This window comes from Oxyura jamaicensis, chromosome 19, assembly GCF_011077185.1.
Source record: "Oxyura jamaicensis isolate SHBP4307 breed ruddy duck chromosome 19, BPBGC_Ojam_1.0, whole genome shotgun sequence".
NCBI lineage: Eukaryota > Metazoa > Chordata > Aves > Anseriformes > Anatidae > Oxyura > Oxyura jamaicensis.
The window spans coordinates 4,835,598-4,849,208 of NC_048911.1; the positions used below are offsets into that span (position 1 = coordinate 4,835,598).

Consider the following 13,611-nt stretch of genomic DNA (forward strand, 5'->3'; position numbering starts at 1 on the left):
AGCCCCCCCCCCCCCCATCCACCTGGGGCATCTCCATGGGGTGAGAGGAGGGGGCACAGCAGGGCACGGACACCCCGGCACGGGTTGGGGATGGGGGGGGGGGCGTTGCCCCCCGCGGGGGGGGCCCCCCCCGGGTCGGGGGGGGGGCAGCTTGTTTTTGAGGGGTGTGGGGACCCGGCAGGTTGGGCACATGGGGTCTGAGGTGGTGACACGTGGGGTGTGGGAGACCTGGGGGAGGGCTGAGACCTGGAGCTTTGGAGCCTGGGGGTGCTGAGGTGTTGAGACCTGGGATGGAGGAGACCTGGGGTGTGGGGACCCCGAATTTTGGAGCCCCAGGATGTCAGAGCCACAAGGGACATTGGAGGTCCGGGAAATTGAGATCTGAGGTGTAGGAGACGTGTGATGGTGAGACCTGGGGCTTTGGAGACCTGAGATGTCAGAGCCCCAGGGTACCGAGAGCCATGATGCCGAGCCTGGGCTGCTGGAGACCCACGATGTGGGACCCCAGGAGCTGGAGACCTGGGACTCTGGAGACCCGGGATGTTGAGACGTGGGGTGCTGGAGGCCGGGGTGTGGAGGCCTGGGATGGGGGGGGCTCTGGCCGGCAGACCGCGGGCACGGGGCAGGTTTTCCACCACTTTTTATTCCCACTGACACTACCTTCTCCTTCACATTTACTCAAGGCACTGGGTGACTGAGCGAGTACAAAATAAAAAATAAAAAGGGGGCTGGGGGTGGGGGGAAGGCATGAGGGTGCACTTCATGGGGGCAGCAGCAGGGGCTCCTCCTCCTCTTCTTCCTCTTCCTCCTCGGTGCCTCCTACTTCTTGGCTGGCTCGTCTTTCTTGACCTGGCTCTCGACGGTGACGGGGATGGTGATCTCGGCGGACTGGATGGCCGGCTTGGGCAGGGGCGCCTCCACCGTCAGCATCCCGTCGGGGGACAGCGAGGACCGCACGGCTGTGGCCTCCACGCCGGGGGGGAGGCTGCGGGGGACAGGGGGAGATGTTGGCAACGGCCCCGAGGTCCTGGCCACCGCCGTCACCGACCTGGCTGGTGGCAACCCCAGTGCGTGCGGGCTGGGATGGGTGTTGGAGGGGACGGGTGGTGGGAGGAGGTCCCTGGGGTGCCGGGGGGTCCCGGGCCCCCATCTCCTCCCTGCCCCGGTACCTACGTGTATTTTCGGGTGAAGCACCGGGAGATGAAGCCGTGCTCATCCTGTTTCTCCTCGTGCTTGCCTGGAAGAGAGAAACCCAGGGCAGGTCAGTGCCCACCAGGTCTCCGCACTCGGCGTGCGCCTTTCCCCTCCTCAGGAAGGGACTGATCCTGCCCATCCCGCATCTCTGTGCCCTACCACCAGCCTGGAGCAACGCTGAGCCACGGGAGGGACCTGGGCACCCCCCAAGCCCCAGGGCAGCGAATTGCTCCCAGTCACGGACCCGACCCTTCCCCAGCACCTTTGTTTCGGCTCCCCAGCGCGCTGCGCACGCTGCTGGCTCCGTGCCGCGGGGGCCTGCATTTTGTCACCACGCCCCTCGCCCAGCCACCCGCGGCGCTCCGGAGATGCTCGGGATGCCGTGGGGCTCGTCACACCCACCTGTGTCCCCCAGGGGGTCTGCACCCTGCAAGAATGCTCTTGTAGTGCTATTCCTTCTTCTTCTCTGCTATTTTCTCATTTCCTTGTTGGGGGAAATGCCTCCTCTTTCCCTTCCCTCTTTCCTTCTTCCCTTTCCCTTTCTCTTTCCCTTTCCCTTTCCTTTTCCCTTCCTCTTCCCCTTTCATTTCTTCTTCCCCTTCCTCTTCCCTTTCCCCTTTTCTTCCTTTTTTTTCCTCTTTTTTCTCTCTGCATTGCCTTCCCTCCCCAGCAAGCACCACGATGGCTGCACAACCGTCAGCAGAGCCCCCAGGGAATGCGGGAGCCCCGGCTCACCCCCCGGCCCCCCACTGCCACCAAGCCCCCCACCGCCCCACGGACCCACCGGTGATCTCCACGATGTTGTCCTTGGTCTTCACCACCAGCTCCTCGGGCGCGAAGTGGTTGACGTCCAGGGTGACCTTCCAGCTGTCGGCGCTTTGGCGGATCTCGGAGATGCCGCTGCTGAGCTGGCGGCTCAGCGCCCGGCCGTAGGGCGAGCCCGGCGCCGGCACCAGCGCGCTCTCCCCGGGCAGCAGACGGAAATACCCGGGCCAGGCGCTGCCGCTCGGCCACTTGTACCAGTCCTCGGGGATGTGGGGCATCCCGAAGGACTGGTCGAAGAGGCGGCTGCCATGGTACCAGTCGCGGAAGGGCTCCCAGCTGGGGCTGCGGAGGAAAGTGAAGGGCACGCGGCGCTCAGCCATGATGCGCGGGGCGGCGGTGCTGGGGGGCCGGCCGCGCGGGGCCTTATGAAGACGTCCCGCCGGTTATTTTTAGCCGGGAGGCTCAGCTGGCTATTAATGGAAATTGCAGCAGGGCCCGGGAAGGGACCAGAAGATTTCCCAGGCCGGGGCGGCCGCGCGCAGCCGCGTTGGGAGCCCCCAGCTGCCCACCCCCGCGGCGGGGGCTCGGCCGCTTGGCGGGTGATGGATGGCCTCTGGAGCGCTCCCAGCCCTTTCCCGTAAACAATCCCCGCGATGCGCAGCTCCAGGGCCGTCTGCGCCGGCGTGCGGAGGGCGCTGGGGGGGCAGCACAGCGGGGGGGGGGATGAGTCAGTGGAGGAGCCCGTGCTCGGCCCCGCGCCCGCTGCGTCACCCGGCCCCCGCCAGAAGGTTCTGGAGGCCCACCCCCCCCTCCCCCAGCTCTGTGGCCCCCAGGGCTTGGCCAGGTTGGGGTGAGGTTGTCCAAGCCCCGGGCAGTGGGGCCCACGGGGGGTCCATGGGGCTATAACGGGGGTTGTAGGGCTTGGTGGAGGTCAGTGGGGCCCGACGGGGCTGGTGGGGGCTGATCGAGGCCAACGGGGGCCGTGGGGCTGGTAGGGGCTGATGGGGCCCAGACAGCTGCTGGAGCTGATGGGGACTGATGGGGCTGATGGGGCTCGCTGGGCCCAGTGGGACCAGTAGGGCTTGATGGGCATGATGGGTTGGAGAGGGGCTGGTGGGGGCAGCACCCTCTCGGGGCAGGGGAAGGATGGCTCCTTCCCTTAGTCCTTGCCCTCACGTCCAAACACATCTCTCTGGTTACCCGTGGGATCCCCCGGTGCCCGTTTGGGGCCAGATTCCAGCCCCTCAGCCCCACTGGGGCCCCGGCACCTCTGTCAGACAGTCTGGAGACACTGAGCCCCCCGGTGGGATGCCCGTCCTTGCTCTCCCCATCCCCATCTGCCCATCCCCAGCAGTGCTGGGGCTTTGTTTTTAAGCCCCAGCATGGCCAGGGGACGTCTGTAGCTGAGACCTGACGCACTTGGCGCAGGGATGTGCGAGCCCTCCCCGCGGGGGCACAGTAAGGGTGCGGGGATGTCGCAGCAGGGTGTAGGGGGGACCTTACGGGTGTCCCCAAGCCGCCAGCACCCAGCCGCCCCGCCAGCACCTGCAACCCTTCTGAATGGGGCCGGGAGAGCCCCGAGCTGCCTGGGGAGCCCCAGGGCAGGGGGGTGAAACCAAAGCAGCTGAGCTGCGAGGGGCTGGGGGCGCGGGGGGGTGGCCGAGGGGCTGCGGGGAGGGGGGAGGCGAGGGGGCAGGAGGGACAGGAGGGATGCAGGGGGGGTGCAGGAAGGGCTGGGAGGGAGGGGTGCGGGGAAATGGGGATGCAGGCAGAGGGCAGGGCTGCAGGGAAGGCTGCAGGGAACGAGGGAGGGCTGCAGGCAAGGAAAGGAGGAGGGATGCGGAGTGGGATGCGGAGGGCTGCAGGCAAGGCTGCAGGGAGGCTGCAAGGAAACACACGAGTCACGTTTTCCCCAGCATCAGGGACCCCCAGAGGTTTTTCCCGCTGTGGCAGGATGCTCTGGGACATCGGACGCAACCGGTGCCTGGTGCCACCCTCACCAGGAGCCAGAAACCGATGGGAGAGGGCAGGGGAGGAGAGCAGGGGGGTCCTGGGGACAGAGGGGGCTGAGCCTGCAGGGGGGAGCAGAATTAACCCCTCCGAGCTGTCCCCATGAAGAAACTGCGCCGTGCCCCGCAGCGTCATTTACAATATATACTGTATATTTTATTGTAGTTGAACCAGCTCACTGAATCTACAGCTGTACTCACAATCCAGAAAAAAAGAGAGAGCGCGCGCGCGAGAGGAAAATACTGAAGTATTTCTACAGAGTATTTGTTCCAGTTAGCTCCCTCCGCGGCAGGAGACAGAGACTGTAAAAGAGGAAGACTGGAAATTTTCCCTGATGTGCTGTCTTGTCCGCGCCGTCGCTGCAGTCGGGGCTCTGTCGCTTTCAGGAGCCGTGGCCGCTGGGGTGGGGACGGGAACAGGGATGGGGACGGTGATGGGGATGGGGACAGGGATGGGGTTGGGGACAGGGATGGGGTTGGGGATCACCTCGGGGGATGCCTCCAAGCATCCCCATGCAGCAGTGGGGCGATGCTGGCAGGATGCAGGGCAGCGGGTGCACTTTGGGCATTGGTGCAGGGCTGGGTGCTGTGGCCAGAGTAAGAAGGGATGGTTTTGGGGGGAGAATGAGGAGTGCAGTTGCGGGGCTGGCAGGTATGCTGCGGGGACTTCACGCCCTTTGTGCCCCAGGCTCGGGCCAGGAGCTCCATCTCCTCCTGCCATGGGCACATCCAGACCTGCCGCCTGCCCCGAGCCATGTGGAGCTGCGGGCGTTTTCTCCTCCATCCCCATGAAAGGCAATTTCTTTCTGATTTACTTCTCGGGGCAATCAGCGTCCTTCCCAGCTTGGGCCTTGGTGGGAGGGCTGGGGAACCACGGGGCTTGGATCGGGGCAGGGCCGGCTCTTGGGGACGCTGCTCCAAGGGATCCTGCTGGCCTCGCCTGGGCAGCACGGCTGGGTTCACAGCACCCATCCTGCTGGTGCTGGCACAGCCACGGGTAGGAGCAGCACCCAGAATGAGCACCCCGCAGCCCTCCCAGGGGCATTTGCCCCCTCGGGTCAGGTTGGGGCACTGGGGACGGGCTCTGGCACCGCAGCTCCCGCCTCTTGCAGCCGGGCGAGCAAAGCACAGCGGGGTCTGGCTTGGCTGACACCTCAACCCTCCGGAGACCCATTCACCAGCTCTACCGCCGCATTACCACCTGGGCTGGACTCCAGTCAGCATCCCAGTGCCCCCCCCAGTGCCCCCCCAGTGCCCCCGGGCTGGCTGCAGGCGGGTGTCCGAGGGCGGCACAAAGCCCGGCTCTCCCTGCGGGGCCGCGCGTTAATCCCGGCAGCTGCTCTCCCCACCCCGGGAGGCTCAGCTCCTTCGTCCTCCTCCAGCCAGGCGGAAAACGCGTGGCCAACGCGGATTAAATGCAAACCGCCCCGGGGCCGGCAGCAGCGGGGCTGGGGAGCAGCCCCCGCAGCCAGGAAGGGCTTTTTTTTTTTTTGGGAAATCAGCAAAACGGCACAGAACCGGGGCTGTCAGCAAAGCACCCGGCCAGCCCGTGCTCGTCACCCCCCCCCCTCCCCGCCTCTCTTTTTAAAATTAAATTCATAAAGCTGCTGGAGGGGCGCAGGGATGCTCGGGGGGAGGCCGAAGCGGAGCAGAGGGGCCGGATCCTGCCCGCTGGGCCCCGAGGCACAGCTAACCCACGGCTGCCCCAGCCAGGGCACCAGTGGCAGCATCTTCCAGAAGAGGAGTCAAAGCCTTCACTCGGGGCCGCGTTTCTTTGGGGGAGTGGCACGGGGAAGCCATTAGGACCGGGAACTGGGTCACGAACCGGGGTGAGGAGGTAGCCGGGGGGGCTCGGGGACAGCCCTGTCCCCTCGTGCCCTGCCAGGGGTCCCCCTGCTCCGGCGCTCGGAGGAAGCCTCTTCATGCACCACGGCTCCGCGCACGAGCCCGGAGGTGTCCAAAGCAAGGGAAAGGTGGGGGGCACCCCAAAGAGCACCCCGCAAGCGCTGTGGGGAGCATCCCAAAGCACAATTTCACCCCAAATCTGTCGGCTCCCCCTCACGGGGACACCCAGGGGACCCGGCAGCATTTGTTCTGCAGGGGCAGGGGGCGCACAGCACCAAGGCAGAGGGACCCCAGCCCCGTAGCCCCACGTGGGAGGAGACAGGACGACGCCGGGCTGCTCCTCGCTTTGTTCATCTGCGGCTCTGCGGGTGCTCGGGGCTGCCAGCACCCCGGAGAGGCGCGTGTCACCTCCGTCCCTGGGGTGTCCTCTTCCCCGCCCGGTGTCGGCGAAAAGCCCCGAGCGTGGGCAGGAGAAACACGCTTATTTAGCGCGTGCTAGAAAAGTCCAACCGAGCCAAACGAAGCGCCGCCGGCCGGAGCGCACCGCGTCGGGGGCCCCGCCGCCCCGCTGGCTCGGTCCAAGGTCTCTGCCAAGCAATTTGTTCCCTCGCTCTGTGCTTGCCCACCCCGTCCCACCCCACCCCGGCGTTTGCAGAAAAAACACCCCAGCCCCCCCCCCCCCCCCCCCCGACCCCCAAAATACTCCGGGGGGGGCTCGGGGTCGCCCACTGCCCCGCAAGGTTTCCATCCACCCCCCGACTTTCCCCCCCGCCGCCGGGTCCATCCTCAGCAGCCCCCCCCCCTGGGGTTTTTCCACCTCCTGGGGGGCTTCTCCCGGGGCCGGGGTGGGGGGGCTGCGGGGCTCAGAAGCCGGCGCTCTCCGAGCTGCTGCGGCTGTTGTAGCTGGGGCTGCGGCTGGGGCTTCGCGAGCGGCTGGGGGGGGCTGCGAGTCCGGCTGCGGCTGCGGCTGGTGCTGTAGCTGTCGTAGCTGCGGCTCCGGCTGCGGCTGTAGGAGTAGGTGCTCAGCGAGCTGGAGGACGAGGGGCTGGGGCGGTAGTAGGGGATGGGACGCTTGCGAGCGCTGCGGAGGGAAGAGGGAAACTGAGTCAGGGCCGTGCTGAAGTTTGGGGAAGAGGAGGGAGGGGGGGGCATTGGCCCAAGCACCGGCACCGCGCATCCCCAGGCTCGGAGCGGCCACGGGATGTCAGGATCCGGCCCCCCCCCGGCCCCTTCCTCCTCCCCGGTTTCCCCCCCGGCTGTTAGTCCTGGATTAGGCAGCGGCGAGGACAGAAAGTGAGAAGGTTAATGTGGCTTTTGTGTTTCCCCAGCCACCAAAGATTGAAAGCTGCTGAAAAAGAGACGTTAGGGATTAGCAGGAGACGAGCGCCGGGCTGCCCGCGGTCCGACCCTCCCCAGCTCCTATGGGGACGTGGGGAGCAGGGGGACAGCGGGGAGGGGGGGACCGGGGGCAGCGACGTCTGGAGCTGGTGCAGGACACTGAGCCCGGAGCCCTGCGGGTCCCTGAGGAGGCTGGAGGGGGGACAAGGCAGCACCTTGCCCCCTTCTCTCAGCCCCACGTCGTGGTGAGCGGTGTTAGTGGGACCGAAGAGAGACACACGGCCGGCCTCGCACAGCCGGGGAGACACGGAGGGGTCCGGGAGGAAGAGGAGGAGGAATAGGGGAGGTTACCCTGGGAGCCAGGCCCGCGGCGATGCTCTCCGAGAGGAACCTTGGGATGAAATGGAAAAGGAGACGTTGGCATCACTGAGGGACGAGGCAGGACCACGCGGTGCTGGGCCCCGGGGCGGCAGGGGGACAAGGACAGGGCAGGAGGGCAAAGGAAGGGGTCTTCTGGCCAGGCTACGGGTCTGGTCTCCTCTGGGATGGTGAGGACCACAGGCTGTGTCCTCACGCCGGTCCCCACAGCTCCTCCCTGCCACCTTCCTCAGGGCATCCCAGGAAAATCCAGCCCAGGGCAGGGGACCGAGGCGAGCGATGCCCATGGTGTCCCTGCTGCCTGCAGCCATTTGAGGCTGTCCATTTCTGTGCCACGTGCTGGCAGCCCCTCTATCCCTGGGGGATTTCAGCTGGGGAAGGGCAGAGCCAGCCGGTACCCAAGCAAGAAACCTTTTTCTGGGCTGGGAGGACCTCTCCTGGCCCATATACTTCACAGGGGAAGCCTGCAGAGAGCTTTAGCGCAGCGTACGGCCTGTATTTCTCCTGCCTTCTCTCCTTATGTCCAGCCCAGGAGAAATCAAAATCCTTCCAGAGCGAGCGAGAGCCGATTGCTGGAAGTCCAGCCAGCTCCGTGCTACGGCCCCCGATCTCCCCGCTGATCGCACGGGAGACAAATAGGTCAGAAACGAGGTAATCTCAGCTCAGCACCGGTAACGTCGCCAGCACCGCATGCTAACGAGATGCTATTTATGCACAGTGTTCCGTCCGGCACTGAACATTGCCTGCCTTAGAGCCCCGCATCCTGAGTCAGTAAGGTCTCAGGGAGGAGAAAACAGCATTTGGAGGGCAGGAGGCAAATGCGCTGGGGTTGGGCTTCTTGCTGGAACACGCGCACACAGAGTAAAACGAGTTCCTAGTTGCTGTCTGCAAAGGGGGGGAGAGACCAGAAGCTTGTAATGCTGGAGGCAGCCTGGTTACCCAGCTGTCTGGGCCAGCCTGGTTCACTCATCCATTCATCCTCAGGGTTACGTGTCTGTCCTCAAAGCTGCATGTCTGTTCATCCGTCCTTTCTGCCACCCGTCCGTCCATCCATCCACCCACCCACCCATCCATCCACCCATCCATCCTTTCTGCCACCCACCCATAGAATCACAGAATCATTAAGGCTGGAAAAGACCTCCAAGATCATCTGGTCCAACCGTCCCCCTACCACCACTGTCACCCACTGAACCACGTCCCCAAGCACCACGTCCAACCTTCCCTTGAACACCCCCAGGTACAGTGACTCCACCACCTCCCCGGGCAACCCATCCCAGTGCCTGACTGCTCTTTCTGAGCAGAAATGTCTCCTCATTTCCAACCTGAACCTCCTCTGGCACAACTTGAGGCCATTCCCTCTGCTCCTATCACTGGTTACCTGTGAGAAGAGGCAGACCCCCAGCTCCCCACACCTTCCTTTCAGGTAGCTGCAGAGAGCAATGAGGTCTGCCCTGAGCCTCCTCTTCTCCAGACTAAACAGCCCCAGTTCCCTCAGTCACTGCTCACAGGACTTGAGGTCCAGACCATCCAACCATCCACCCATCCTTTCTGCCACCCGCCCCCCCTTTGGGGCTGGCCGGGGGTACAGCTCAGCCACAGGCCATGCCGGCGGTGGTGGCTCCGCGTGTCGGGACCCACCTGGTGATCCTCCTGGGCTCCATGAAGCTGGGGGAATCGCGTCTCCTCTTCCTGATGGGGGAGTAGCTTCGGGAGCGGCGCCGGGCCCGGGCGGGATCGGGGTCACCGTGGCGTGTTCGGGGCTCGTTGTCCTTCTCTCTAAACCAAGACGAGGAGCGTCAGGGGCACGAGGAGCCGTGTGTGCAGCGAGGCGGGCTGCAGGGACACCCAGCCCTTCTCCAGCCGTGACACCGCAAGCCCGGAGCTGTGCCCCCGTGCCGCCCGCGCCCCCCGAGCTGACCTGCTGGCAGTTTTCTTCTGCGAGGGCGAGCGGCTGCGGCTGCGCCCGGCCCTCTTCTCCCGCGAGCGGGAGCGGGACTTGGAGAGGGAGCCGCTGGAGCTCCAGGAGCTGCTGCGGTGCCCGGTGCTGTGTGAGGGGCTCTTCCTGCGCTCCGAGGCCCCGTGCCGAGAGTGCTTGGCCGACGACTCCGAGCTGCTGTTGGGCCGGCCCCGGTGGTGCCGCTCCTTCACCCTGCGAGGGGCAGAGGGGAGGAAGGTCCCGAGGGTGTCCCCACCGCTCCTTGTTTCCCTCTGCAACCACGGGGGAGCAGAAGCACCCACGTGGCCCTGAAAATACCCTGATTATCATCGAATCATAGAGGGAGTTAGGTTGGAAAAGACCACCAAGATCATCTGGTCCAACCCTCCCCCTACCACCGTCACCCACCGAACCACGTCCCCAAGCACCAGGTCCAACCTTCCCTTGAACACCCCCAGGGACAGTGACTCCACCACCTCCCCGGGCAACCCGTCCCAGTGCCTGACTGCTCTTTCTGAGCAGAAATGTCTCCTCATTTCCAACCTGAACCTCCCCTGGCACAACTTGAGGCCATTCCCTCTGCTCCTATCACTGGTTACCTGTGAGGAGAGGCCGACCCCCAGCTCCCCACCCCTTCCTTTCAGGCAGTTGCAGAGAGCAATGAGCTCTGCCCTGAGCCTCCTCTTCCCCAGACCAAACCCCCCCAGCTCCCTCAGCCGCTCCTCACAGGCCTTGTGTCCCAGGCCCTTCCCCAGCTTCGCAGCCCTTCTCTGGACACACTCCAGAGCGTGCTCCAGCGCGCTCCATGCTCCACGCCCAGCCCCACAGCCCCGGTCCTTGCATTTCCCATACGGAACCAAGTTGTGGCTCCCAGGGGACGGCCCCCGGACAGCCCTTACTTCTTGGCGTGGGCGCCGTGGGTCCTGTCGGGGCCGAGCGGGTGGGAGCAGGCCGAGCCCTCCGAGTCGCTGCTGTAGCCGGTGGGGCTGAGCCCCGTGGGGGGCGGCTGGCGGGGGGCCTGGCCGCGGTGGCGTGGCGGCGAGGCGGAGCGGGAGCGGTGCCGGTGGCCGTGCTTGGCTCGCTCCGGCGAGGGCGAGCGGGGGCTGCGGGCGCCGTGACGGCCGCCCCGGGCGCGGGGGGACGGCGGCTCCGTCCTGCCGCGAGGCCGCGGAGAGGGGGACGGCGAGGCCGGCCTCTGGCAGGGGGAAGAGAGCCCGCGCCCCGGGGGGGACAGGCGGAAGGGGGAGAAGAGAAGAAAGAAGGAGAAAGAGGTCTTTAACGGGGCGCGCCGGGCCGGGGCTCGGTGCACAACGTCAACGCACATCGCATTAAGGCAGGCTACACAGACGCTACCCTGCACCTTCCTCAGCCTCTCGCCCTCAACAACGTGGGTCATGCAAACCTCCGCATGCAAAAACGCAAAAAGGAAACAAACCAAAAATAAAAATAAAAATAAAAACCAACAAAGAAACGAAGAAGGGTTTGGGGAAGAGGGGAGGGACCAAGAAAATCCAAGAAACCCCAAAGTCGTCGGGGAGGGAAAAGAAACGACCCCCCCGGATAGTTGGAGAGGAGATAAAGCAAACCCCCGGCGCCCGCCCGCCCCAACCAAGAAAGGTGAAAGAAAAAGGGGCGGAAAACCCAAACAAACCGAGGAAAACGAGAAAAAAATAATAATAATAAAAAAGAACAAATGAGAGGAGGGGAGGCGGGGGGGGGGAATAAATCAGAGTGAGCAGTGGGAGAGAGGGTGAAACCAAAGAGGTGATGGGGCCGGGCGGGCGCGGGGCGGGAGGTCTGCTCACACAGATGCATGCACATATATAGATATCTATACGTTTATATATGCATAGGTTTTATAGATAGTACGGCTTTTGGCTTAAAACAAATCAAGAAACGAGGAAGACGGCACAGAGCAACGATGGAGGGCAAGGCAGGGAGTCGGGGGGCAAGGGGCAAGAAGGGAAAAAGAAACCAAAAGAAAGAAGAAAACATCAAAATCAAAGAAAAAACCAAACCAAAACTTCACAAATGTCATCGTTACTGAGATAAACGAATGTCTCTGAACTCTTCCTGGGATACGCATTGATCTGTTAGCTGTGACTCTGCAGGGAACTGCTAAGTCCTCATCAGCACTCAACACAGACTTTGCTTTCTGCTTCCTTTTTTTTCCGTTATATGCTTTTTTTTTTTTTTTTTTTTTTTAAGTCCCTCTTGGTTAACATCCACTTACCAAAAAAGTGGCATTTCCTCCTTTAGTAGGTAAGGTATGAAGAGAAGGGAAAAGCGGGGCAATATAAGTGCATCATTAGATTCACAAAAATGCAAGAGAGAAAGAAAAGAGAGAGAGGAGGAGAGACAGAGACAGCGAGAGGAGAGAAATAAAACAAAACAACTCCCTTCTCCTACGCTCAGACACCGGGAGAACCCCTCCTGGCTACCTGGCGGTGACATTGGGCCACCAGCGCGGTGACAGCCCCGAGCGCTGGGCTGGGATTTGGGGTACTGGGGGCTCCAGCCCCAACCGAGCTGGTGAACGTGGTCTGGGGGCACAGGGCGATGGGGAGACTTTGGGGTCTCTCCCCTGGGAGCCCCCAGTGCCCACGGAGGGGTAAATCCTGCGTGACCTGGTGGGGCCTAAGGGGAGCTGGGAGGAGCTGGGGCGGTGCTGCTGTGCCCGGGGGCGGACGGTGACCTCGTTTCCTCACCATCCCTTTGCCTAAAATGCAGTTAATCCTGAACACTGCTTTTCTCCCCAAAAAGAGAAGCAGACGATATGCCACGGGTCTGCGATGAAGATGTTGCCAAAAGGACACGAGGCCACCCCGCCGGTGGCTTGTCCTGCACCATGTCCCTGTCCCCACAGATGAGGGGGCTGAGCCAACCCCTGCAACCCCTACAGCCACGGAGCAGTGCGCCCCACCTGCCAGAGCCAAAATGGGGCGGTTTGGTGCATTTTAACCATTGCTTTAACAATTGACTGCTGTTGCGATTGCTCCAGCGAGGGGGAGAAGCAGTGGGGGCGATGGATGCCCCACCAGCGGCACCCTCGCAGGGGACGGGGGCTTCGGCCGTACCTGTCTCCAGCCCTACTTCTGGGGAGGGAAAACTCAAAATGGAGAAGGAGAAGAAGAAGAGAGAGAAAGCCAGAGCGAGGTGTCCTCTTCCCGAGCGCATCATTCGCACGCGCATTTGTTACCCGTGCTGTGGGGACGTGGGGTTCACACCCACAAGGCAGGGAGAGGGATGGGGAGGGCAGAGGGGGCTTCTATTGAAAAAAACAAACAAACAAACCCAAATAAATCCTTTGCAACGGTGTGGACCCAAAGGGAAAATGCATTCGGGGTGCTTGTGCTCCCCGGACCTGCCTCTCACCTCGCCTGGCTCCTTCCCAGGTGTGGAAGGTCCCAGCCTTTTACCACCACAGCCCCAAAATGTTCTCCCCGGGTTCCTCCACCACCATGACCTCAGCCCCAGGAGGGGCAAAAAACCCCAATCTCCCCAAATTTCTCACTTATCCTCCCTCCCAGTCCTTCACCCCAAAACGCCCGTGCCCCAGTGACTGCTTGTGACGCACTGGGGTTCACCTGCTGCTCTTTGCCTCTATTTTTTGCTAATTGTGCTCGGTCTCATTAGCCAGCCCCTAAAAAGCACGGAGGAACTCAAACCGACTCGAGGTAACTGTACCGTCTGTGGGAACGAACACAAACTCGGAGGGCTAAAACACACAGAAATGCATTCTACCAACAGAACGAGGAAACGAGGAAGAGAAAAAGGCGGAAAGAAAGAAAAATATTACATGGACAGGGCAAAAAAAGAAAAGAAAAGAACGTAAGAGAAGAGCATGGCTTTGCAGCTAACTGGGGAAAACCATACAGATCAAAAAAATTATATATAGCCACCAAAAAGAGACAAAATGAAAGAGAGAGAGAGAGAAAGAGAGAAAGAAAGAAAGAGAAAGAAAGAAAGAAAGTAAGAAAGAAAGAGAAAATAACATTAAATCAAGCTACGGTGCTTTTCAACAGGCTCATCTGCAGAAGTGAACGTGCAGAGGTGGACGAAATACCTACCTTCTGAATTGGCAGTGACAGGAATGCAATAATAAAAAAGAAAACAATAATCTCCACATTTGGAGTGCAGAATGGG

General features: G+C 62.5%; 2 protein-coding genes across 2 annotated transcripts in view; both read right to left on the reverse strand.

Annotated features, from left to right (window-relative positions):
* Positions 1-623: 623 nt before the first annotated feature.
* HSPB1 (heat shock protein family B (small) member 1) lies at positions 624-2,464 on the reverse strand. The gene is made up of 3 exons (XM_035342762.1): positions 1,979-2,464; positions 1,174-1,237; positions 624-985 (listed from the first exon to the last, which is right to left on the reverse strand). The coding sequence occupies exons 1-3, from the start codon at positions 2,337-2,339 to the stop codon at positions 820-822; spliced, it is 591 nt and encodes a 196-aa protein (XP_035198653.1). The 5' UTR covers positions 2,340-2,464; the 3' UTR covers positions 624-819.
* A 2,665-nt stretch (positions 2,465-5,129) lies between these two features.
* The window catches only part of SRRM3 (serine/arginine repetitive matrix 3), a 28,165-nt gene continuing 19,683 nt past the window's right edge, over positions 5,130-13,611 (reverse strand). The window contains 6 exon segments of the mRNA XM_035342760.1: positions 5,130-6,748; positions 6,750-6,894; positions 9,168-9,305; positions 9,448-9,678; positions 10,365-10,660; positions 13,536-13,538. Of these exon segments, the coding sequence (XP_035198651.1) occupies positions 6,677-6,748; positions 6,750-6,894; positions 9,168-9,305; positions 9,448-9,678; positions 10,365-10,660; positions 13,536-13,538 (885 nt within the window). The 3' untranslated portion in view covers positions 5,130-6,676.

What these genes read in the sequence shown, in the direction of transcription:
- HSPB1 (XM_035342762.1), bottom strand. Translation starts at nt 2,339, where the DNA reads ATGGCTGAGCGCCGCGTGCCCTTCACTTTCCTCCGCAGCCCCAGCTGG. An exon ending in CAACATCGTGGAGATCACCG is followed by an intron (nt 1,238 to 1,978) that starts GTGGGTCCGTGG and finishes TCTCTCTTCCAG; the next exon opens with GCAAGCACGAGGAGAAACAG. An exon ending in TGCTTCACCCGAAAATACAC is followed by an intron (nt 986 to 1,173) that starts GTAGGTACCGGG and finishes TGTCCCCCGCAG; the next exon opens with CCTCCCCCCCGGCGTGGAGG.